We start from the raw sequence: 26,018 nt of genomic DNA, 5'->3' as shown, positions 1-26,018 counted from the left end.
CCCATTTGCTGCTGCAATACACATCTCCTCATACAAGGTAAAGGAAAACTTTTGACCAATTGGTTGTTATTGCTGAAGACTCCATATCGGATGCTGGAACCAAATGGAACCAGATCTCTTAGTTCTTTTATCCAAACCTATATAGTAGTTTGAACTTCACTTTCACCAACGATGGACATTTCCCAAGTCAGCTTGACTGATATTTTGTGACATTCCAAAGCTAGTCAGTGCGCTCAACTCCTAGTGAATAACTCCAAGAGCTGTGGATACAGCCAAAATAATCAATGCAAAGAGAAGAGTGTTTACGAGTCTGAATGTGAAGGAGGCCCATGAGCAGGAGGTTAAGCAGAGAAATGGGGTATCAGTCACTGAAACTCAAGGGTCTTTCTGCCCTCATGAAATAGTAAACTAGGTCCATTACCTGCAATTCTCCATGGGTCTTACTGTGGGAGACAGTACCCAGGATTGAGATTAAGATAAAGGTGGATGGGAACAGGAGAAAATATCCTTATTCACAATGCCAATGCTAGTCTCTTCACAATATACTGAATGTTGACATTCTGGCCCTTCCTTCTGTGCATACTGGATTTTCCATACAGAGTAACTTTAAACCAGCTGCATTTGGAAAATAGTAATGGTCATATGGAGTTCATGCGAGTTTTATACAGCGTCATAGAGTAACAAATTAACTAACTCAATTCATGTGCATTCATTAAAGATCTCTCTCTCTCTAAGCATTACTAAAAACCCTGTGACTGTAGTGTCCGGGCACTTGGTGTTACACTGAAGCATCTGTAGCTGAACTGGTTCTAAGTCCTCTATCAGCAGCATTTCCTGTACCCTAAGACTCACTTTTATTTTTCTTTCTTATTTCTCTCCCTTTCTTTATTTTTTTAAGGGAGGTGGTTGCTTCATGTGCCTGATTCTGTTTTCTATTTTCCTGTTTAAACATATGACATATTGATCTTGCAAAGCACCCAAAATACCAAACCTATTTGTCAGAAAGTATACTTAAATATGCACTTTTCAAATACCTACAGGCCTGGCTTCCAAAACAGTATGTTTTATTATGGAGGCACTGTTGGCACCCATAACATTTAAGGTTGCATTGACTTTTGCTCTTAAAGCAGGGATTCAAACTCTTTGTTATATATGAAGAATATAATGTATCCCCTAAACATACAATACGTAATCTTTGAGTAGAGAATGAAGTTTCTGAAATGTAAAAGTTAACTGTATCAACGTATTTTAAATTGTGATAATATTTCATAAGAGCAATCGCGAAGGAACTTTACCTTAAATACAGATAGATTTGGTCATCATTCTTAAGATCAAATATTCTTTCCCTCTATTTGACTAAGGGAGCAATCAAGTGTTTCAGTGAATTACATGCTGGCTTCAAAAACTCTCTGATGTGTAATCCATTTTACTGTTTTGTATTAGATATGAATTAAAAGACAAAATACTTGCATTATCTTAAATAATCTAGAGAAATGTATTTCAAAAAGTATCTTGAGTCAAAAAGTAGCAAATCAATGTATGTATTTTCCATATTTGTATAGTTTTCATTATATTTTTGATCTGTTACTCTCAAGTCTCTTTCATATTTAAAAAATGAACTACACACCTATCATGCAAGATGTAAAGAAGTATGTTCAACTAGTTCAAATTAGATATACAGTAAAAATACACTTCCAAAGAAATATCATTTCCATTTTTGTTCATGTTTTTAACAGAATTTCAGACTAGTACATCAAATGTGGAACTGTACAAGTATGTGAAGAAACATTAGGATTGCAGTAGTAAAAAATGTACAGCATTCAAAACCAACAAGCTCTAAACAACTGAACAATACCACAGGATTGAAACAATCATGGGGACAACATAGGTCATTGGAGACAGTGAATGAATCCGAATGTCCCTACATAAAGGCCCTATATAGAATATTGTATCTTACTTATATGCAAAATCCCTGATTTGATTAAACCAGACAATTGATTTAATTGCCTGTTTTAGGTTTTAGATAATAGAAACATGAGATTATTCCCCTCCATAAATCTCAGTTATTGAAAAGGCAATATTGAGAACTGATTTCAAAGATGTGGATTCAGGTAGTTAAAACAAAATATCAAAAAAATAAAATACCAACAACTACCAGCACCTCTCTTCAAATTGTTAACAGCTACATTTTGCTGCATTACTATTGAATTTAATAGTAAGTTTTTGAAAATCATTTTGTTTATATAGGAATACACAGGTTTTTATTTATGGCCTGTATCCATTTCATATTGGACCAACATTGCCTTTTAAATCAAGAAAAGATCCAACTAAAGCATTTAACAAAAATAAAATTCCCAAGGTAATTGACAATAAACAAAACACCACATACAGCAGAATATCTGTGTGTGAACACCCTTTTCAAAAGGTAGAAACATACTCTTTAACAATCCACTAACCAATATTATTTCCTTTTTAGACATCTTTGCTATGGGGTATCTAGTAAAGTTTGCTAATTCAACCTGCAGGTTTTTTTAAAAAAAACATGTATTTGTAACTGTGTACAAATTTAATGAACTATGTTAAACTGTTTGTCTTTTAGGGATGGAAATACATCCCCCTTCACAAATCTTATCCAGTCATGATTTCCTATGGGGACTTCCTTGTTTCTCAGATTATTCATCTTTATTTACCAGAACTGAAGAGCAAGAAAGGTTAATAAATATTTTAAATACGTCAGGGTCCCAGTCTCACAGTCCTTGTGCACCCAGATCTCTCACTGACCTCAGTGGGAATTTGGCTTGCACAAGGTCTGCAAGCTTTCAGCTGAGAAAGCTTTATAAATACAGCATTTCAAAAACCAAAACACTGTTTGCACGGAACCTGGCCTAATGAATCATCTTCCGTACACTGAGAGGAGCAAAGAACACGAATCTTAGCACCTATCTTGCTGCTAGTTCAGAATAATCTTTTGCTGATTTCAATCCTATGGGAGCAACAGAGCAGTTTTTACTAAGTCAGCCACATACAACCTAACACATCTGACTGAAAAACCTTGCAACAAGATTGAAAAGAAACAACCTTATATATGGTACATACAGCTCAAAGTCTGCATTAAATAAACCATTGGGAAAATAGCATACAGCATTCTAACTCAAATGTAAACCTTGCTGAGGTATACTTATTTTTTCCTTAAAGAATGAAAGACTATCTTTCAAAAAAAAGGGAGAAAGAGCTCACAGCACAAATGATATTCAGAAGAGCACAGATCTCACAACTGGAGAAGGAATTAAATTAAATTGAACAGGTCCATTATGGTTTAAGGAATAGCCATTTTTATTAGTATCCATAACAATATATTCTTACCTGCTTTTTTATACCTTCAAACCATTAAAAAAGGCCATATATGTTTGTGAAACATAGTTTTGTCTCAAGGTTATCTGCCAATGTTTTAAATTAATCTAGCAAATACTTTTTCTTTGTTTCTAGGGGACAACATTACCCCGTGTCTGTCTCAGAAATAGGTTGATCATGGCCACACTGCTTTCAAATGCCTGGCTTGCCCTCTCCATAAAACAGGACAGACGCCTTTGGTTGCATAAAAGCAGTATTTGTTTCCTTTTCAATGTTAACTGAAGTTAAATTGAGTTTCAGCAACAAAATTAAGCAGTATGTTTGTGTAAATTTTAACATTCAATAACAATTTTTAGTTTCAACTAACAATTATTTATTTCTCTATAATGAAAATATCTAGACCCTGTTATACAAATTTGATTTTTCACCTATATATTTAGGAATCAGGAGGCAGATGTGTATCGTATTTAGAGTTTACTCTAAGCAGATACTGTATTTGATGTGCAATTTTCTAATCAATTTAAATACAGTCAGCCTACCTGCACTGTGAAATTAATGCTAAATGTAACTGCAGCTGTTACCAAGTAGTTTCCACAAGTGGTTTTATTACTGGTTAGATTTTACAAATTCTGATATTCAAACAGACTTTCACCTTAAAATTCTAAAACAACAAAGCAACCAATGAAGGGCATAGGACTATTCAAAGTAACAAACTCTTGTAACATTTTTGCCCTTGTTATAAATATACAGAGAGAAAAAGAGAAAAATGGACATGTAATCCAAAGTACATAGATAAAACAGTATATAAGGCACATGGCAGTCTTTGAAAATTACAGAAGCTTTAGCCAACTTAAATTAATTGCTGTTTCCCTTACTCAGTCCACAAAACTGTACAGTTACACAAATGTTGTGTTGCAGATAGATCTTCCAAGTTATTCCTCAGTCCATAATCTGTAATATCAGAACAATACATTTCCTTCTGTTTTCAGGAGAGATCCTAAGTGTGGTTAGTCAGTTGCTCAAAGCCTCTATTAAAATACTCTTGGAATTTAACTAAGAATAATTTCTTTTTTAAAGAAATTATTGAGAAAGAGTCATCAGAAAAGATTTGTGAGAGTTGTCTGTGAAGGACTTCGAGATTCATGAACCTCAAGACTTCCGGGTACTGACGTCAAGACAGATGTCACAGTAGGCATGGTAGGGTTAGTCAAGTCTGTTAAGGTAGTGGGAGTGCTGGATGGACTCATGGAGGCGTTGGATATTTCTGAGGCGGGTCCTGATGGAGTTCCTGCTTGGAGTGTGGAATCTGAAGTCTTATCCACCCCTGTGTTTTCTTGACGTAAGAGGTTCCGTCTGAATTTGGCTCGGGCGTTTTGAAACCAAACCTGAAATAATTTAATATAATAGGGTAGCATTTAAAAAACAGCATTTTTTAAAAAAAGCAAAAGACACAAATTCAATACAGCCTCAATTAGGTGTATGCTTGTATTGACTGCATATCGGTGGAACAGCTCACTTTGCTACAGTAACTCCACAGGTTGTGTGCCCAGTTGTGTGAAGTATTCTCTGCTTAGCATGTAAAGCATTTCTGTCTGGCTTTCCCACATTTCTCTAAGTAAACAGACTGTGCACTGGGATATGAAGAGAACGGGGGATGGAGGAGAGGAATCTTGCTCTCCAGGCAATGGAGAAAACAGTCTTAGGGCTTCAGTAGCCGCTGTGGTTCTTGCGCCTACCCCCAGCTCCGAGAAGTATTTGTCAGGATGGGAGCGGAACTGACGAGACAATGTGTATAATCTTAGATCCAGCAGTGCCAGCCATTTTTTGGTCCATCCCTCCTCCCATCGTGCACTGCAAAGGATATAGAGCCCAAGCATGGCATCCTGCTCTTCCCCTCTCCCCAAACAGCTCCTCTACAGCTCCAGAGGTAGCAGAACTTTCCCCTTGCTCTAAAAGATTTGCCACTCTTTCTCCGTAAAGCCTTCCTCTCTCCACCCCAAAAGTGTTTTGGCTTCACTCCCCGCCCCAGCCTCTCTGTAGGATGTTTTCTCATTCTTGTTATGAAGGTATACAAAACAATTTGTATTGTACTAAAACATAATTTTAGAAGCAACAAAATCAATGTGCAAAAAGTATATTTATCTGTATGTAGCTAGAACTATATTTATCTCCTGTATTGTCTAGCTACTATCTTTCTGTCTATGACCTAGAGACAAAAGCGGCAAAGTTCATTTCCTAAGGCTAAATTGCTGAGGCTTCTCTCCAAAGGTAATAGTGTCTGTCCCATTCCTAAAGGGTTAGTTTTAAAATAAAATACTCTGCTAGTTTATCTCAAATTAAATATCAGTACAAATATATTAAACCCCAAGAATATTTCTATCAAATCCAGGTACAGAGACATAACTCTATTAAATTTTAAAATGGCATTAAAAGTCCTGTGCTCACACTGATGCAGGCAGATACCGACCTTTTAATACCAGACACTCAGACATTACTGGGATAATATATCGCCTGGCTCTGATCTTACAAAGTGAAGCCTGACTATTTAGGTACCACAGGGTCTCAAGTCATTGTGTTGTATCATCTTTAACTGACTCTGTCCTGCTCTCACTGAGCTCACACTGACTTATTTCAGTGTGAGCAGCATCAGTCCCTGTCAGTCTAGGTGCAGAGGGCCTTTATCGTTCTTTCTGCAGGAAGTCTCACAGAAGGGGGCTAAGAGAGAGGAGATATCGGTAAGGGTGTCCTATCACAACTTTCTGCAAGATGGTCTGTTGTGAAAGAGGGGGTATGCAGAGCCCAAGGGTCCAGAAGGAAGACAGAGCCATCCACACAGAAGTCTTGTGTGTCCCTGCAACTCCCTAACAGTATGGTCCTGCTGCAACTTGGGCAGCCCTGGGAATCCCCTTTGAGTGGAATCCCCACCACGCAGAGGAGGAGAGTGAGGTGTAAAGATAACACACTCCTGGGATGATGCATGTGCCCCAGCCTTCCATTCCCTCCCCTGGCCAATCTATTTCCCACGTATGGATCCCCAGAACCAAACACCCTCTGTGGGGCCCAGGGAAAGAGGGGGTGCTGTTGCAGACCCTCCGTTCTTCGGGGAAAGAGGGGGAAATCCATGTGAAGAGGGGTTTAGGTGTGAACTCCAAGGAGTGGGGTTAAGAACAGACGGGCAGCTTGAACATGAAAAAATTCCCTTTATCCTCAGGTGCAACTCCTACTAATGTCTTCTAGAGTGGTACACATAGACCAAGGGTAGTATATGTCTATTGGTGTCCTTGCTTGTGCATCTTAGTGTTTTTAATATTTAATGTTGGCATTCCCCTTGTTTAAAGGGACACTGTCAAGTAATTTAGGCTCCATGCATAGGTTTGGTATATTACAATCAGAAAAAAAAACTATCCCAAAAATTATTATTAGCATTAACTTTTTTAGGGTTCTTTAAAGATGTCAGATGTATTATTATTATTTAGTTGTTAAGTGCTAGTGATGTGTTCAGTACTGGGCAAAAACAATGGAAAGAGGGTTTTGGCTTAAACCTTCACCTGCGATGTCTGCCGTTCCCAGGCCCTGATTCTGCAATTAGATCCATGCAGGCAGAGCTGTAGGGCTCTGTAAAGAGTGCAAGGGTCTGTCTGAGTGGTTCCAGCTGAAGGACCAGGAACCATGTGTGCAAAGAATAAAGGTGAAACAGATTAGTTTATTTTGATTATTCAAGCTGAGAGTATGTAAAAAACAGCCATCAGAAATGACGAAAAGTACACTGGGAATTTTTAAATTTGTATGGGTTTTTTCATTTTAAATAATATACATTATTTGTAGTACCAGTATGGGAATTCTTATTTTCAAATATATGTAATCTGACAATGTCCCTTTAACAGCAGGAAACAAAGGTAATCAAAACTTTAAAGAATAGCCCGTTGTTGTCAAGGCTGAATAACTCAGTCATTTTATAATGAAAATAAAATAAAACAGCCAAAGTCACCATTTCACTAGTTCCGATCATGTGCACATGTCACTCCCTGACTTCATCCTGATATTTGCGAGAGACATACTTGCGCATACAGAAGAGGGCCAAGCCCCACATGCTAGCAAAATTCCAGTTTCTAAACATGAAGTAATGTGCTGGTTAAAACAAATTATAACATTTCCAAAGACATTAGAACTACTTTGATCTTCTACCCTACTCCTAAAGCCCAATGGATCCTTAACTGTGATGCTGCTAAAAAACCCACTAGTGTCTCTAAATGTCTAATTTTGTATATAAGTTAGTGATTTGGAAAAGAGAGAGGGTCAAGCCTCTTAGTTTGTATGTATTTCCTTCCGTCTTCCAAAGTCATGAAACACTCGTAATCAAATCCTACCTTCAGCTGCTCATGCAACTACCTGTGAATGCTACCAATGGGAGCTGCATACACATGGAAAGATTTTGACAGGGTACATTTTCCCTTTAATATGATTCATTCCTATTAGCATTATGGGTAAAATATACCCCAACATCTTATAGGTGCTGTCTAAAAACAGGGATAATTCCTAACTCCCTCCCTCTCCAGGGTGTTGTAGGGCAAACTGGTTAATGCTTATAATGTGCATTAGGGATGCACAATGACGAATATTAATATTGCTACTTAAAAAGCTTCTAGATATTGACTGTACTGAGATTCTGAAAAATATTTAGCCTTGTGTCAGAAAAGAATAGCCTCAAACAGCTACCCCCAAAAAATTGTATCCAAGTCTGTGGAGTAGACTTACGATGTGAAATATTTTCAGCCAATGTTTTTATTCAAGGGAATTAAGAGAAGCAAAACTATTGTTTGTGTGAGCTGTCGGTAATGCGGGCTTGCCTTGCACTATGTGTCATCATTTATATCTCTGCAGATAGGATGTAAAAGGCTACCAAGGCAGAATTCTCCACTCAGCATAGTGGTGGTACTGTTTTAAGCCCACTTTCCAGGTTCAGGCCCTGTACTAATAACAGGGCTACATTAACACAAGGAAACAATAACACAACTGCACATAACAGTTCCAGAAGGGCTCATCTCACACCAGTGAGATAATTAGGAATCTGGTCTTCAGTATTTAGGAATAAATAAATAAATAAATAAATGAAATCACAACAGTGTGGGAAATGTTTAATGTCTCTTTGTTCAAATGCATAATTAAAGGTCTGAACTACATGAACTAAAACTACCACTGAAAAATAGAACCAGCTATACGCTCAACCACAAATAATACTACTATATTTGAGTTAATGGTATTGAATAGCTATGGATGGACAGCTAGGCAGGATTGTCCAGTGGTTGGGGCACTAGGCTAGGGAGACCTACGTTTAAGTCCCTGCTTTCCACAGGCTTCCTTGAACAAGTCACTTAGCCTTTCTGCATACATTTTCATATCACTTTCTTTGTCATATCATCTTGACGGTATGTTAAAGAGATCCTGAATATTAAGGGCAAAATCCTGTTCTTACCTGGGACAGCAGCACAGAACAGGGTGGGCTACTGCAACAAGGTGCTTGCTGCTCCTCAGAATAGCATGCATTCTAAGCTATTGGGAAGAGAGGAGGTATCTGGACAGACCTCTACCAAGCAGATTACATCTCCTTGAGGTTATAGATGGCATGGGCCAGCTCATTTGCCAGTCCTCCTCTAGCACTCTTTAGTCTCTATGAAGGATCTTACCCTGCTACTTGCAGGGAGGAAAGAATCCTTTTCTATCTTCTCCCCTTCCCCTTCTGCACTATGCAACAAAGGTCAGAATCTAGGCCCTAAAAAGGAACATATTGTGCTATTTATCAAAATTTCCTCCTGAGAGCCCCCTTTCCTCATACCACCTGCAGAAGGTGTTAGATGCAAAGAGCTGTGGGGTTTTCCCCCCCTCTTCTTCTTTGCTGGGGAATGAACCTAAAGGAAAGTTGTTGAATTCCAATCAACTCGTTCACATGTTCTCACTGTGACATGCATTAGGTATGTGAATGAACTTGTAGATCAAAAGGTTAAAAAATAAATGAAAACAAACAGAAATAGCGGAAATTTATGGAAAAAAGTTTAACATAATTCTGATTTAGATAGTTCTGGGAAATAGTCTGTGCATTGCCAAACTGCATCAGGAACAATCATTTAGAGAGTAGTATATACACGTTCCCCTACCCACTACTGCTGGCCATGGATGATTGATGACTCACTACAGACTGAGCCAAGCTCAAAGTCAGGTCTTCCAAATGTGACATCACAGACCCTGAAGAATCTGGCCAAATATTCCACTCGTCGATCAGCATACCCACCCATGATATGTAGTCATGGGACTGATGTCCATACAGTAAAAGGACTATGGCCAACTCCTGGTACACTGGAAACTAACCTGTGTATGCTTAGGAAGCTCACCAGTTTCATTACAAGTGCCACAAGGCTTAGAGACAGCTACTTCTCTGTTCATCAACTGTATGCAGGCTTATATAGAGTTTCTATTAAAAATTACATATAAAGAAAGAGAAAGATGTTGAAGGCGAAAACATTGTCCCTGGCCAAATCAGCATAGACCTAATCTTGCAGAAAAGAAGGTAAGTTTACAGATATGCCTGGCAATAACACGGGCAATGTTTGGAATTTTATACTACTGGAACATGTCCATGCATGTCTGAGAGTCTGTGTGTCTTCAGTACGGAAGATCGATGAAATCTGATGTTGCATGGTATAGCTCAGTAGTATTAATGAATGGCTTTGAGTTCAATAAATGACATGGACTGGATATCAAACTCTTCAATTTAAAAGAATTAATGAACAGCACTGTGCCAGGAGCCAACAAGCATGACGAGACTTCCCGAGCCAGGAGCCATCTTGCAATTACTGTAAGTAAACTTTCAAGTTTGAAAATCATCTCCATGGCCACAGAAATCTAGCTTGCTTCCTCTCACTGGTCAGTTAAAGTGCAAATTGGACACAGAGACTCTAAAACTCTGATCTATGCAAGCCAAAAAAGAAAGTGCCCACATCATAGCCCACATTAATTTCCAACATATAGCTTGGAAGGGTGGATTAGAGCAATTCTACCACTGGCAGAAGAGGCCATAAGCATGGCTGTATTAGGCAAAGTGTCACTCTGAATCCCTTTCTTGAAACACTACTCCACTATTTCCCGTGGTCCTACAGGTCCAGTCCTCTCCTCCTTATTGTCCACCTCCCACAGTGCTGCCAGCAAAGCAAACCAGCTATGCCACTGTGGGAGCAAGATGACTGATTCTCCAATAACATTAGCAAGCTCGTAAAGAAGCTGAGTGGAACTGCAGGGGGCTGGACAGGATGAAAAGAAGGGCAAGCATTCAGCACCCAGAAATTTCAGTGGTTAAGTGTGCAAGACAGGGGTAGAAAGAATAGAGCAAGGGCAAAGAACCAATGACAGAGGGAAGTTGAAGTGGTGGCATTCACAGCGTAAGAGCGTTGGAGTGGGAGAACTAGGGTGTAAAAGGGAAGGAAGGAATGGGAAGAATAAAGTGGGAAAAAATTGAAGGGCAGAGCATGAGTAGAGAAAACAATGGAGAGGGATGAATGTTAAGATTGATTCAGCAGGGATGGGATGAGAGAACAGAAAGATGGTGAGAGAAAGAGACATGAATGGCATATTTGACTCACGTTGCTTGATGCACTATGGGAAGGCATTCAGAGAGCTCTGTGATAGGTGAAGTACAAGGAATAGAGAGGAGATGATTAAAGTGAATCAAAGTGTGAGGGGAAAAGAAGAAAAGAGAAAAGGAAAAGAGAAGCCAGAGAAACAGGAAGAAAACGGAAGAGAGGAAGTAGCAGAAGGAACATGGAAACATGCAGAAAATCCTTTCTTGTCAGGCACATATGGGAGCAGCTGCTGCAAGAGGCACCGATTCAGGCATTAATAAGTGCAAACACTGGCAGAGTAGGTATCTGTCCCACTGCGCTGAGGTGGGGCCATAAAAACAAGCAATGTCAAACAGCAGGAAAGATGTGCAAGAGAAGGAGTCACGGTAATTTTGTCATTACAGTTTTTTCCAGAGGAACTCCAACCTCCACTCCTTTTTCTCTCTATCCATCTATCACCACAAGATCGAGGCTGACTCCAGCGAACTTATCTTTTCTCTTAGCACTGCTTTCTCCACCCCTTCCCCATTTCACTGTGAACTTGCCAATGTGCTAGCATTTCCCCATCGTTCCCTGCCAGGTTTTGTCACTGTGCCTCATTTGATTCAGAGAAAGGCTCCAACCCATTTCCCCACAAACTCCACGCAGGCTTTTGTTTACCCTATTTCAGTAGGAGGGTCTAGAGCTCCTGAATTCCCAAATTTACCTCTGGCTCAAAAGTCATTTTTGAGAAGAGCCGAATTTGGTGCAGCACAGAGTATAGATTTCGATGGAGCTGAAGGATCCAACTTTCCCACCTTTTGCGTCCTATAAATATTCAGAGGGAACAAGTGCCTTTGGGCCAAGAAAAATCCAGCATTCAATGGAAAAATGTCTTTAAAAATGAATGAGAAATTAACGTGTTTTAATCTTTGAAAAATCTATCTATTATTCACTTCAGCTACAAAGCCAAGATGTCTGATCTGTCCTGACTGACAAAATAGATCAATATTTCTGTTTAATTTTTTGTGCAATTATTCATTCATAGTAACTTCTAAACTCCTATACTGTTATTTACCTAGAAAAGGAATATGATAGCTAAAATCATTCACCTCTCCTTACAAGAATACTTCAGGAAAAATGCCTGGCAGATGTAACGAACTGTTTGATAAAAATAAGCAAGGCACCTAATTTACACAATTGTGCTCTAAAAATTAGAGCCCAAGATATATTCCTCTGCTAGGCTGTAAAGAAATGGCTTTTCTCATACTCTCTGGGATTACTTTACGCGTCACAGAGGGTACCAACAAATAAGAAAAATTTGGACATTAGCAATATGTGGAGGTATTATCCACAGTGTTTCAACTGAGGCTTGTCAAACCTGAGATTGATATTTTATTTACTGCTAGAGGCAGAAGCCTTTGCTCTTCTTACCTGAAGAACTCTTTTGGTTAGGCCAGTTTTCTGAGCTAGCTGTTTCAAGTCCTTGGCATCAGGATTGTGGTTAATAGCAAAATAAGACTTCATTGTCCGCAACTGGTGGTGTTTGAATGATGTCCTCATGCGCTTTGTTTTTTGATTACTGGGGTATTGCTGGTCTCTATCCAGGTGGTCACCATCGTTCTCATTGCAACTTAAAGCTAAAGACAAGAAGGAAACGGTTGTGTAAATCCATCACTCTGTGACCAGCATTGTTTGCAAATCATCTGAGTGCAGCAATTAAAAGAACATACTATGGCATGTGTTGTAATGATAGAAACCCTACTTGCCTTCCCCTCCATTCCTGCATCCTTCTATTCTTCCCTTACAATAACTAGTCTGCAAGAATCCTCACCTGCATCTTTACTGCTTTTAAAATGTCAGGTCTCTTTCCTTTTTTCTTTTCTCCATCTCCACACATCCATTCCATGACTTTCTGTCTGTAGGACAGTAGCTGTCCTCAACTCTGTAAAGTGTTTTAATGCACTCTGTATCACGATAAATTGCATTGTACTGTACACAGAAAGCTGCTAAATAGAGTCCACTTAAATCTTGATGGAACAGACTAGTTAAAATTATAATTATTTCCTCCATCAAGCTAAACCCTGTAGAATACAAGAGAGACCATTAAATAAAACACTGTTAAAGGAGTAAAGTTTGTGTGTACAGACAGAAAATTACAACTATAATTTGACTAGTTAAAGAAATAAGCCTGTTAAAATATGTCAGTAGTGCGCCAAATCAAAAATAGACATTTTAAAAACTATTCTCTGTATATTTATATTTCATTAAAAACAAAATCTCTTTAAAAATAGTGGTTCAAAGAATCAATTTTCCACGTATCCATTTGAGATCATTTAACAAGGCTGCCTGATAGATCTGGAAAAATCAGTAACAAGTCTTGCAAAGAATGTTTAGGAGCAAAGGAACATTACGATAATTACCAAACAGCACTAAAAGTTGCACGCCAAGCAAAATATTCTCATAAGCCAAAGGTATTATTTTGATTTTATACATGCATACAGTAAACCACAAAAAATCCTCTTAAAATAACATTAAGGATCAAGACTAAACCCACAAGAAAATTCAGTGATACGCCTGGAAATCTGTTCTGACGTTTTGTCATTAATTCACCCCTCTGTGCTCAGGTATCCGCAATCCCCTTTTTCAGTTTTTTTAAAAAGTTTTGTGTTAAAACAGGGAAAAAATCCCTGTAATCTTCATTTTATACTCTCCCTTGATAATTATTCATCCACTCTACCAAAATGGCTCAAAAAAACAGATAAATATGTATCTTGGGAGCCATAAAATGTGAATTATTGATCCAGCTGTCCAAACATCTACACACAGGTTTTTAAAATAGTCCATCATTACTGATCCAATACAATGTAATGTAGCAGATAGCTATGGCCTTATTTCAAATACAGTTTATTTATCAAATTGGAGCTGTTCAGTTCCATAGAATAAATACAAACTTTAAAAATCAGATGTGGAAACGAATTTAACAAAATGTTCATAATATGCATGTGTGTCTTTTGTACCAATAATAATAAATATATTCAAACATTCTAGAAAGCAATTCGTCAGCAGGTACAGTGATTGCTTTGAAAACTTCAGCATTTCAGACTTTTTAAAGCCCAGGACACATTATGGATTAAGGCTTGAAAAATTTCAGTTTGAAAAACAAAGGCAGGTCCCACAGACATGTAAAAAGCATCCGAAACCTCAAAACTTCTCTCAGTGTTTTTTAGACTCCTATAATTTAAATAACTAGCCATATATATAAATCCTTTCCAGGCTAACCTCATGCCAAGTTTCAGCAATGTGGGGCATTTTTTCTGCTGAGTTTTAAATTTGATTTTCTCATGGAAAAACTAACAGCACCTGAATTTGAGGGAAAAGGAGATACAAAAGGGGACAGCAGAATGCTGCATTTATTAAGCTGAATGGAACACTTCAGAATCTTCTTCTGGCTTCGTTGGGTACTGAAGTCTGGTTGCCAAACATGGAGTCACCCTTTGTACTTCAGTCTCCCTCATAGTTACATTCTCCTCCTCAAATAATGGTGGGAAGAAGATTATTTAAAATTGTATTGCTCAGGGAAATGGGTGCTATGAAAAAAAGGTAACATAATACATTATTTATTATTGTTGTTTAAAGATATTCACTCACAGAATTGTAGAAATTCACTCATAGAAATTAGAGATGGAAAAGACCCACGAGCATCATCCTAAATCTTTTCTAATCTCCCAGAGGTGACAAGTCAGTGATTGATTATGAAAAACATCAAATTATTTTCTGAAGAACCAAAACCTGTTTTCCTTTCATTGCATGATATGGGCTCTGCACTCTCCAGTGGAGCAAACCCCAGGATTGCAGACAGCGTGAGACTGAGGACCCTGTTTTTTAACATGTTCTGTAAAAAGCTATGTATGTTTGTGATCCAATATAAATAATAGCAATTCTAAATCCTCTCAGAACAAAATCCCAGCTTGCCTTCAAGCATCAGTTAGACACTGAATCATTTGCTCTTTGAAAATATCCCATGTGTATTATAACTTGTTTCTCATCATTTACTTCCCTACCTCTTCTCCCTACTCACCCAGCCCCCAAACAAAATAAAAACAAAAAATGTCCCATTTGGGGCCTGCAGAACTATTGTCTCCTTTAAAAAAAAGGAAATGGCACAACAGAAGTTAGAAGTGCATGGGGGTGGCTGTTGCTCACTCTTGTTATGCCAGCTGGATGGATACCCCTCATGATGCTTAGCCTGAGATAGACATTTCTGATTAGTGCCAATAGCCATTCATATTGGGGTGTGGTACTTAGGATTCCATCTTTAAATCAGTCTATTGTATTAGGCCAAAAATTATACATGACTCTCCCAGAATCTGGATTCCCTCCCAGGGTGTGGGTAAAAAGATACTCAGTGGGCAGAGGGGAATTTTCATGGGGATGGGGAGAGCAGGGGGTCTCCTATAGAATACCTCAGTGCAAAGAAATAATCCTGTAGATGCTCCCTATGCACCCCCTCTCCTTTTCAGACACTTTTGCTCCTGTTCTTTGTGTGCCCTCCCTGTGTATCTCACAGAGGATCTGTTAGACAATCCAAATTCCAGGTTTCCTCTCAACTGCAAGCTGAGGGCTTCCTGCCATGAGACAAGTTCAGAAACGGAATTCAGTGAAATGCCAGTCAAATGAGAAAGCCTTAAATGAATGAGACTAGTGCTTGGTTCCCACTTTGGGGATCAAAGAAACCCAGATGGGCACTGAGTCCCTTTTTAGCTCCCAGAATGCACACTGAGCCCAAGCTATCCACTGTGCCCTCCCTCCCAGAGCCTCCACCAGCCACCAAACCTCATTCATGCTGGCCATCATATCCCCCTCCCTATGAATCTCTGGCTGGCCACTCTGAGTAATGACTAGTCCTACACTCCCCCCATTAAACCAGCTCAGGCAGTTTTGCCAGCTATTTGAGCCTGATGATCTATGCCAAAAACATTGGAATTTGGTGCTAAGGAACAGAATGTACTCCACATATTAATGCAGCAAACTGCCTGGTACAAGGATGACAGGGAACAAAGAAAGAAGGTATTGTTATTATAAACTATATTTGAAGAAGGAAACACAGAAAGATCTTTCCTATGCCACCCTGGTCCTTAGATCCCACCAGCTGGGATTCAAAACAAACCTTGCACTAATGTTCAACGTGCTACTGGATGCAAGGGGCAGAAGCACTTCCTTTGAGGAAATTTCCTCTTTACTTTTGCAGATAATGTTTGACACCTTAAATCACCAAAAGGAAAAAGCAAACCAAACCTTGGCGTCAAGAGAATGATGAGATAAGAGACATGTGGTGGAGGCATCACCTCTCCCCTCTCAGTGGCTCAGTGACCTGCAGCTTTTCCCACCTGGAAGACCAGGAAGGGAGAGCAGCAGCCGCACTGTTTGTTGTCTGAGGTAGGTCTGTGGAAGGGTTTTGTATCCTTGTGGGGGGTAAAAAGATGAGAATCCTCCACTGACTCATCACCTGGGACATGGAGTGGGTTGGATCTCTCACCTACCCCAGAGTGGGGGACGGACTCTTGGGTCCGTAATAGCAACTGGAACAAAAAAGGGGGATTTGGATCCAACTTCTGTGCTCGTGAGGAGGAATCTGGGGCACTTGGCACAGGGAGTGTGTGTCCCTCCCCACATCTGTGTGCACAGAGAAGGGGGAGACCACATCTGTGAGGTTTCAGAGTAGGGGACCCAGGAGCTTCTTCCTCAGCCTTGAAATCTCAAGCAGAGCTTTTGGGAACACAGGAGACAGGGGCTGTTTGGGGGCGGGGGAGATTACATAGAGTGGAGCGAACTTTGTATCCCTCCCGCAACCTGCCAGCTAGAAAGAAAGCTCAGGGCTCTGTCTGGTTCACATTCCTTCACAGTCTCGCTTAGCGAAACAATCCCAGGATCCCTCCCTAGACCTCAGAAGCAGAGCTGTGAACACGACAGTGGCAGATACAAGAGCAGGGAAGGGATCTTATCCCTCCTCTTACTAGAACCAAAGGGCACCTCCTGCGGTCTCGGTGCAAACCCCAGTGAATTGCAACCTGTGTGACTCCTCTAGGGGGAGAAAGAGGCTCAAAATCGGAGTAGCTGCCGGACTGGCTGTATGTTGGGGGAAAGAGAGGGAGGAGCAGAGGGGACAGGCCTAAAATGGGGGGAGAGGAGAGAACAAAGGGGTCCTGAAGAGGGCCCAGAAGGGACAGGCCTACAGCGGGGGAAGTTTCTCTGGGAGAGGGGCCATGCCTGCAAGAGGAGGGAGTGAGGGGTAGATCAGGGCCCCCGGTGTACGTGTGTGCAAGGGGTGCCCCAGCAGGGAGGAAAGGGGGATTTGAGCCCCCACGGGGCTGCGGCTGGGGCGGTGTCCGGGCCCGCCTCCTGGAGGGGCTGGCTCGGGAAGGGTTTTTCCTCTCAATTAAGCCAACTGAATGAAGCTAAATTGCTGGTGCGAGCGCTCAGTAATTCCCTGCGCTGGTGATTACCGCGGCCAGCCTCCCTCCAAGTCCAGCGCCGCGCCGCCCGCTTAGGGCCAGGCTGGGGCTGCCAGGGCCGGGGTCATGGGCTGGAAGCAAAGCAGAGTCCCTGCAGCGTCTCCCCTCCCCTTCCAGCGCTGACCTCCCTCTGTCCCCATCTGTCCCCTCACACTCTCCTCCCACCTAGCCCTGGCCCCGGTGTGCGCACAAGCAGCCCCCGGCCGGGCCGCCCAGCCTTCCCCAGGTCCCTGGGTAGCAGCGCAGGAGGGAAATCCCCATTAGTTCCCTCTTTGCTGGGGCCACATTGGGTTTGGTCCCGTTCCACTCCTAAGAGGCCTCCTTGGGAAATAGGCGCAATTCAGCGGGAGCCGGGCGCGCAAGCCGCGCCCTGGCTCTCCAGGAGGCGCGCAGCAGGTCCCCAGCCCCCTTTGGGGTCCCTGGGGGAGATTCCTCGTCCGTAACTGTAATCTCCCGTTGGAAGGGCCCGCTTCAGGGATCGTGTCCCAGGTGCTAGCCCCAGCAACGCAGGCTCCCCAAAGTTGTACCTGCAGTTACGTATTTGACGGACTTTTTTCAGACTAAATACAATAGACAAAATACTTTAAAAATAACCCCAAGCCACGCCTGAACGTACGAAGCCCATCCGCCGGGGAGGAGAGTGTGTTTTTTCTCACTAACCTCCTGGAAAACATTCGCGCTTGAGAATCTCCAGTTTGTCTGGCTTTGTCATTTCAGTGGCTGGGAGAAATCTTTCTTTAATTTATCATTTGTGGTTTGATTTTTGTGTAGAGGGAAGAAAAGCGATGGGAGAAATTAGAATAAAAGAGATCGAACAAATTATTCAAAAACTTTACATGCTTTTTATTTTATTTGTTTGGTGGTTTATTTGTCTTTCCAGTGAAACTTTTGGCTGATACCAGAGAGAGCCAGCGCTAGAGACACTCCTAACTCCCCCGAATCTTGTTGGGGATTGAGGTGGGGGGACAGGGAGGTAAGAGCAAAAGACTCTTTCGTTGTTGCCTGGATTCATCAAAACACCTCGCAATCTCTACATTTATTATTTTAATGCTTGTTCGATAGTGAAAGGAAATAAACGAACTCTAGCGCTGCGGAAGTCCAACCAAAGCGAATCTAGGGATAACAGTTACCGCTTTAACCTAGCTCAAAAGCCTTTTCCGTTTTACATTACTAACAAAACAAACAGAAAAGAAAAAAAACTTTTTCACATGTGCACACCTTTCTCAGGAATAGCTGTCCTCTCCCATTGTTTCCCCAACCCGAGATTTATGTCTGCGCTATATATTTAACCACCTTCCTATTGATAGACTTTATATCCTCCAGAGTCCAGCTAGTAAAGGAAGAAAATATTTCTTAATGTGGGACTGTGCTCTTCGCAAAGATTGTGCATTTTATCAGTCTGTGGGGCCCTTGGTATGCACAGTACATCTATCATTTCTAGGGATATTTTAGTGTCTTCACGTTAAAGGGAGACTAGATATGAATGAATAAAATATTCCAGGCTGTGGGAGGTTCGGGGTCCAATTCACAAAGGGAGTATTTTATTCAGAATTCTTTACAGGTGCTCCTGTGTTCAGCAAGCTTTCAGCCATTGATTTACTGACCTAAAAACCCTCTCAAACTCCATTCCAACAAGTGATAGAAAAAATTATGATCATAGGAGCAACTCTTACCACTTACCAGGAAAAAAAGGAGAAGAAGAAGAAGAAAAAGAAGGGAAAAAAAAATCTTTTTGAAGTTCCGGCTTCCTTCTAAGCTATTTTCCACTTGTCAGGCTCTATCCACATCTAAAATCCTTCAACCATTCCACCCCCCTGCAAACTGGGTCTTGTTTGAGTGGAAAAAAGAGTCAATCCAATTTATGCTACAGATGAAATAACTGCAGTTTACTAAATAGTTTATTTCTAAACTGCGATCAGGTTTTAGGTGTCTCTCCCCTCTCCTCCCCAAATTCATGTGTGTGGTTTTATTTTTAAAAGAATGCGATGTAGTATACACAAACCCCAATTGGCAAGAAAAAGAAAGAGGGGATGGCAAATATTGTTCATTTCTAGTACATCTCTCAAAGTGGAAAGCAGTCACACACACACGTTAAAACACGTTTTCTTTTAAAACTTGCGAAGTCGTATACTTTGCAATCCGTTACTTGTTTTATTTTAAAGCAAAGGACAAAATGGGTAGATTTCCAGAATCTACTTCCTTTATAGTCACTTCAGTTAAGAGATTTTGTTTTAATCATAAAATGGTTTAGCAAAAGAAGATAAAGCCTTCCCAGGGAAGGTTGTTTAATTTGCAGTTTCACAATCAACGGAGAAATAAAAAATAAAATAAAAACCGGAGAGTAATTATTTTGAAAAGGAATAAAAAATAATTGCAAATAAAAGTGGTGAGTTTAAGAAGCCAAGGAGCTATAATGCTTTTTCAGGCTGCGCACCTATCCAGGACAGTATGCATCCGATGAAGTGAGCTGTAGCTCACGAAAGCTCATGCTCAAATAAATTGGTTAGTCTCTAAGGTGCCACAAGTACTCCTTTTCTTTTTGCGAATACAGACTAACACGGCTGTTACTCTGAAACCTATCCAGGACAGATGCTGATGGTTCGGTTTACTGGTCCTCTGAATCTGAATATCTGCCCTACATAGGGAGACAGCGGAAGGACAATTTAGGCTAATACCTCCTAAAAGGATACCATTTTAAACGTGAAACTCGTGTTTTCTATATATTTTAAAACTCGGAGTGAATCTGAGGAAAACGCCATATACACTTTTCAAAGCATAGAAGGACTAATCTCTCCAATGGCACTCCCATTGACTTGTGTACATTTTCCAAATTATACAGCAATCGGTTAAACAAATTCCAAGTGGCAAACAGTTCCTGAAACCTGTTTTCCAGTTAAAGTTGCGCCTTTTCTCCTCGTTATTTTTAGGCCAAACAAGTAATTTTTGCACATCCATCCCCATTGTTCCCATCCAAGTTGCGCGCAAAATAGGCGCAGCCTTAGCCGCATCCTCCGCTCCCCCTGCCCCCGATTTTCAAAGAGCGCACAATCTACAGGGCTGCGAGATCTCTAGCAGATGAGATTTTCACAAAGCCATACACTGCGCTGCCATACACAAGTTTTTCTGGATTTATTTCTTCTATTTTTCTAATATTGAGTAGTAGAAAGTAAAGCGCTGCTCAGAGCAGCATATTCCAGAGATTTACGAGAGAGGGAGTTTGCAACAAACAGCAGCAACCCGTACGTTTGCCTGAGGGCCCCATCTCCCCAAAAAGTTCAAGGCAAAACTGCACCACACCCCCAGGTCATGTATGAACGTCAGACCAGACAGAATTACAGTCTGCCAAGCAGGACTGAAGGATTCAAGGGCTGCGAAAGAGGGGCAGCACTACTGAAAAAACTGGCAAATGCTGACTCTTCTTCAGTGTCTCCCCTGTTTTACAAACATCTGCTGGACACTTGATCTCAGAGTTTCCAGAGATTTGTGTCCAGAGAAAACCTTGTTCCCAACACATCTGCTGGAAACACTTCTAATAGAACTGAGATCTAAATCTTTTCCTCTGCACAAACCCTTTTCTATCTCATCCTGGATCCACAAAAACAGGAAGATAAAATAATTCTAACATTTCTGTTATATACATGCCACAAATATACATTATAGGAAGAGTAAAGGAAAGAAAGAATTTTCTTTGATAGGATGGGCAGCCAATTAGAATGCCTCTGCCTGTAAAATTACAACACTGAGGTGAAGGGAAACAGTCTGGGATATTAGCTATTGAAATTTAAAGAACTGGAGAGCCAGGGGTTTTTGCAAAGACAGAAGCTTGTCCCGGGACCCAGGTCTGTTCCTGCGACCCCTTGTCCTTGCTGCTGATCTCAAATTTGGAGTAGGGGGGTTGTAACTTGAGGCTAGTACATGGTCAGAATAGTGATTTTTTAGTTCTTTGAGACTTCTGTAATTCACAGTTGATGAACAAAACTCCAGTCAAACTGGTCACCGGGCAAACAGTCTAGGGGCTTGCCTGCAAACACCTGCTTTCTAAAGACAATTCCTCAGACCACCAGATTGCGCTATGCATGTGCCTAAACATAAAAACGCTGTACCCCCACACCAGAGTTCCAGCACAGCCCCATCTTCCTTCCTGTTCAGTTCCCAGTGAAATCACCATGTTGGTGTGTTTTGTTTTGTTTTTTATCCTCCTCTTTACCAAAGTCTTTGGTGCAAGAGCTCAGCAGTGGCAGAATAATTCACCCAACAGCAGCCTTTAAGAACTAACTACTAAAGGAAATTCACAGCTCTCTGAAGTGCTAATTTACAATATCTGGTTTCCAGATTTTATTTCAAGCTACACTCGTCTCCCTTTCCCCCCCTCCTTAACCAGATGACCTTGCTTCAAAACATTTTATTTCCAACTGAAGTGAAAAATGCTAACATAGCCTCCGTAATTGCAGTTTGACAGCACTTGATCTCAATAATTATGCTGCAGCTAAACTATTATTACCAATTTAAGCTAAAATAACGAGAAACCCCCTTAAAGGGGAACAGAAACAAACCATCAGCATTATTCTTGGCGGGGAGGGGTCTCTTACCTGCATTGTAAGCTGCCAAATCTGCCCCAGGCCCTGGGCTCTTCCTTTTCCTGGGTCGCCCCTTCTGGACAGTCCCCACGCCGTTGTAATAAGGCAGTCCCAAAGTATTGGCAGAGCCCGCTCCCAGGGCTGGGCCCTTCCCAGCGGCTACATCCGAGTGATTGAAATGCACCTGGTACTCCCCCTGGATGAGAGTCTCGAAGTGGAGGCGGCAGTACACCAGATTGTCCTTCATGCCAAAGTGGTCGCCGGTGGTCAGCATCTTGTTGCAGGTGGTGCAAGTAAAGCAGTTTAAGTGATATACCAAATCCCTGGCCCTCATGACCATTTCGGAAGCGGAGATCCCCAAGTGACACCTCGCACATCGCTGCACCGAAAACCTCCTGCAAAACAGAACCGCGACAGGAAACAAATGAGAACCGCATTTCCCCTTTTTAATCACGGATCTCCTCACTACCCCCCTCTGCAATTCGCCGGTAAAAGCTTAAAGATGTTTCTCTTCTCCGGCCAGAAGGCTTTATTGAGAGCAGGCTGGGCTCCAGACCCCGACCCCTGGATGAGCAAGGATCGGTGCACAAGGCAGGAAAGTTTGCAACGTGGCCTTTGTCTTCCAGTGCCCTAAACTCTTAAGACATTCAAGCCGTGGAAAGCCGTAAAACCAGCTATGGCTCTGCCAGGCCAGCCCCAGGGGGGCACCTCTGCCTGGCTCCCTGGCTCATGAGGACTCTGGTTCGCTGGGCATCCATTTCTGCTTCCCATCGAGCAACAAGCGTACTTTACACTCACCCTGCCCCCCCGCCTCACTTTGCAAAGACAATGCAGCGAACCCCCCCACCCCCCGGGCCGTGGGGCAGCAGGGAAACGTTTCTGCGGGGCCTGCTCGGGAGACCCGAGACAACAGGACGGGAACTGGGTCTGACCTGCAGCTTGGGTGCCAGGGGAGAAATTCGGCATTTTCCAGCTCAAATCGCCCGGCACCATCACAGCTTCTTCACGGAAACCCCGCGGACTGAATGGAGAAATATCCTCGCAACTAACATTTCCCGCCCTTCTTTGAAAACGGAACAAAGTTATCCCCAGAGCCTGCCACTCCGGCCACCCTGGCTGGCGACGCTCCTCACACCCTTCTCCAAGGCTGGCTCCCTGCATCTGGGGCTCAGAGCCATACCCCCTTTGCCGGGGGAGGGGGGCCCTGTGTGCATTTAAAGTCATACTGGAGGTGCGTTAATTCATTCTCATGATTACTGTTATCTTAATATTAACTGCCAAGGGTTGAGAAGACAGCGAAGCTGTATTTCTCCTCAGTTGTTTCGTTTTGCCTCAAAGCGTGCAGGGCACCGAGGGAGGGGGCACGTGTCCCCAGCCCGCCTTGCTGGCAGCGTCGCTGAGTGGGTTTCGTGCCCAGATATTGGCCCATTCCCCCCGAAGACTGCAGCCTGTCTTGCCTACCTCATTACCCCCCCCCCCGGATGGAGACGCTCGGGGAGCCCATATCCTGCCCCGCCGGGAGGGTCTGCCCAGTACCCCTCTTCTGCAGTTTGCAGTGGGGTTGGATTTGTTGCGGGTGGGGTATCAGAGCCCTCCCCCGCTCCTTGCCCTGGGGGAGGGGCAGTCCTTACCTGTAATAATCCTCCTTGCAGTAGATGCTGCCGTCCTTACTGAAGCAGGTGAGCTCGGACTCCAGGTTGAGTTTACATTCACAGCACTTCAGGCAGCGCATGTGCCACTGTTTATCCACTGCCAGGAGGTAATAACGGTCGGAGATCTTTCCCCCGCAGCCGGCGCACAGGGCAGCCCGGTCACTGCTGATGGAAGGCATGGTCTGCTGGGGGAAAACAATTACAGACAGTTAGTGACAGAGGGAGAAACCCTCCTGCACCACTAACCCCCCCCCCTTCCTCCCCCAAGCCCAGTTACCATCAGGGCTGGGCTTCTCCTCTTCCACTCCAGGGGGCTTAATAGAGAGACCAGGGAAAAGGGGGCTCCGAGGAGTCCAGCCCCTGCCATCCTGACCTGCTTCTCCTGCCCTGGGAAAGTGAAGTTTCCTTAAGATTTCCAAGGCTTAAAATATCTGCCCCCTATCCCAAGCGAAGGGACGTGGTTGTTGGCAGAGGGGATAGGATGCGAGAAGGACATATTACAGGGTGAGGGGGAAGGCCATCCGGGTTAAATCTAATAAATGGTCTATATGGACTGGATCGGCCAGCCCCAGAGCAAACGAAAAGGGTGCTGCAGTGCAAACTAACAGTCACAATAATCATACAGCAGGGCAGATTGCAGACAGTTAATTTGAGATATCTATACCTGAATATTTACATAGTGGCGACACGGAGAGTGTATAGTAAAGGCTGAGTGTGTATATATATATGTGTGTGTGTGTGTGTGTGTATATCTCTGTGTGTGTGTATATATATATATATATATATATGATGAATTACAGATCCTGGCACTTACAGAGTTATGGAAAGAGCTCTCTGCAAATTGATTCCAAACAAAATGCATTCCAGCCCAAAGCACTACACAGATGAGTCAACAGAGCTGCGGAGGAGAGGAACATTACTAAATTCAAAGCGTAGAACGCTTTATCCAGACCACCACATCTCTGAAATGTGCAATCAAGAAAACAGGGGAAAGAACCCGGAGCAGAGCATTTGAGGTTATTTTAGCATTTTACCTTATACCAGGATAAAGTTGGAAGCAATAAACGAAATGTAACCCCCTATATAATTTAATAGTTTAGTATCAGATCACAACCCAAATCGAAACTTCCTTAAAAAAAAGCAACTAATCAACTTCCACTAAGCAGTGAGAAAATAATGGTGGAAACCATTGAAACCAATAGGAAAACATCCTTATTTGTTTTATCCTGGATCTTAAAATAATATTCAAGTGGAAAGATAAAATGCGAAGCACTATTTATGGCCGACCTTGCAACTGGCTTTTGTACATTTCCCTCTTCTTTTGCTATGCACATGGCACCTAAACCTCCCTAGACATTTACTTATTGTGGAAAAAAACAGATCTGACGGATATAATTTTCCCCCTTCAGCACCTTAAACTGGTGCGCAATGCAAAAAGAAAGAAGACAGCTAAAAGGGGAACAAGAGAATAGAGAGATAATGAAGAGAATGTCTCAAAATATACTAGAACTATCCAGTAGCCCAACTACACTTGTACAAGCCACCTAAATCCTTTGTGAATAGCCCAAATGCCTATATTTCAATGACTCCAGTCTCTGAATTTAGATTTATATGAAAGTATAGCAATGTATGGTCTGCTGTCCACACAGCTCCGCTGTTTATGTCTTTAAAGAGTTAACCGAACCCTGATTAGTGATCGTTTTATAAGCAAAAGCAGCTTCCTGTAAAGCCAGTTTAAATAAAACAGTATTTTTCTGCTTTGTCCTTCCAGTGACATGAATATTTGGGGACCCAAGAATGGTGCTTAAGAAGTTAATAGTCTAAGCCACTGTTTATAATATTTTACTTTTACATACACACACACACACACGGTGGCTTACATATATAAATGTCATAACAATTATGCCAAGAGAGATCAATTGTCTAATTCAAACACTGTTTACCTGCAGGGAAAAAAGAAATCAAACTTTTCAAAAGAAAACTAAAAATATTTAGGGCATAAACCAGGTACGAAGGCTCTCTTTATAGCCGTTATTTCAGCCTTAACCATACTATTTGGCAGTTATTTTCTACACAATGCTGACAAAAATAATACAACATGGAGAAACTTAAAAACAAATTCGGAAGGCTTTTCTCGTGCACATGGCCATATCAGCTCTATAGGAAGAGGCATATTTGACCTAAATACGGATCTTTTTGCCGAGCAAGAGTTCTCATTCCTATTTAATAAAAAAAAGGAGGAGACATCCAAATGTTGAAGGAATTGAAAATCTCTTCGTTTGATTTTAAGTTAGTTAACGTCATTTAGAAGGAATACATTATTTTATTTAGCGG

General features: G+C 41.8%; 1 protein-coding gene across 3 annotated transcripts in view; it reads right to left on the bottom strand.

Annotated features, from left to right (window-relative positions):
- Positions 1 to 1,327: 1,327 nt before the first annotated feature.
- LHX2 (LIM homeobox 2) overlaps positions 1,328 to 26,018 on the bottom strand; it is a 38,299-nt gene continuing 13,608 nt past the window's right edge. Inside the window, exons 2-5 of one of the 3 annotated variants that reach the window (XM_043530536.1) lie at positions 23,664 to 23,869; positions 22,045 to 22,427; positions 12,375 to 12,580; positions 1,328 to 4,736 (exon numbers count right to left, since the gene is read on the bottom strand). In XM_043530536.1, coding sequence (XP_043386471.1) covers positions 4,449 to 4,736; positions 12,375 to 12,580; positions 22,045 to 22,427; positions 23,664 to 23,869 — 1,083 coding nt within the window. In that variant the 3' untranslated portion in view covers positions 1,328 to 4,448. The remainder of the gene's footprint in view (positions 4,737 to 12,374; positions 12,581 to 22,044; positions 22,428 to 23,663; positions 23,870 to 26,018) is intronic. The other 2 variants (XM_007060957.3, XM_043530537.1) reach the window with 2 other exon arrangements.

Source organism: Chelonia mydas, chromosome 16, assembly GCF_015237465.2.
Source record: "Chelonia mydas isolate rCheMyd1 chromosome 16, rCheMyd1.pri.v2, whole genome shotgun sequence".
NCBI lineage: Eukaryota > Metazoa > Chordata > Testudines > Cheloniidae > Chelonia > Chelonia mydas.
The sequence above is the reverse complement of the archived record's forward strand: the minus strand, read 5'-3'. Positions and strand labels throughout refer to the sequence as shown.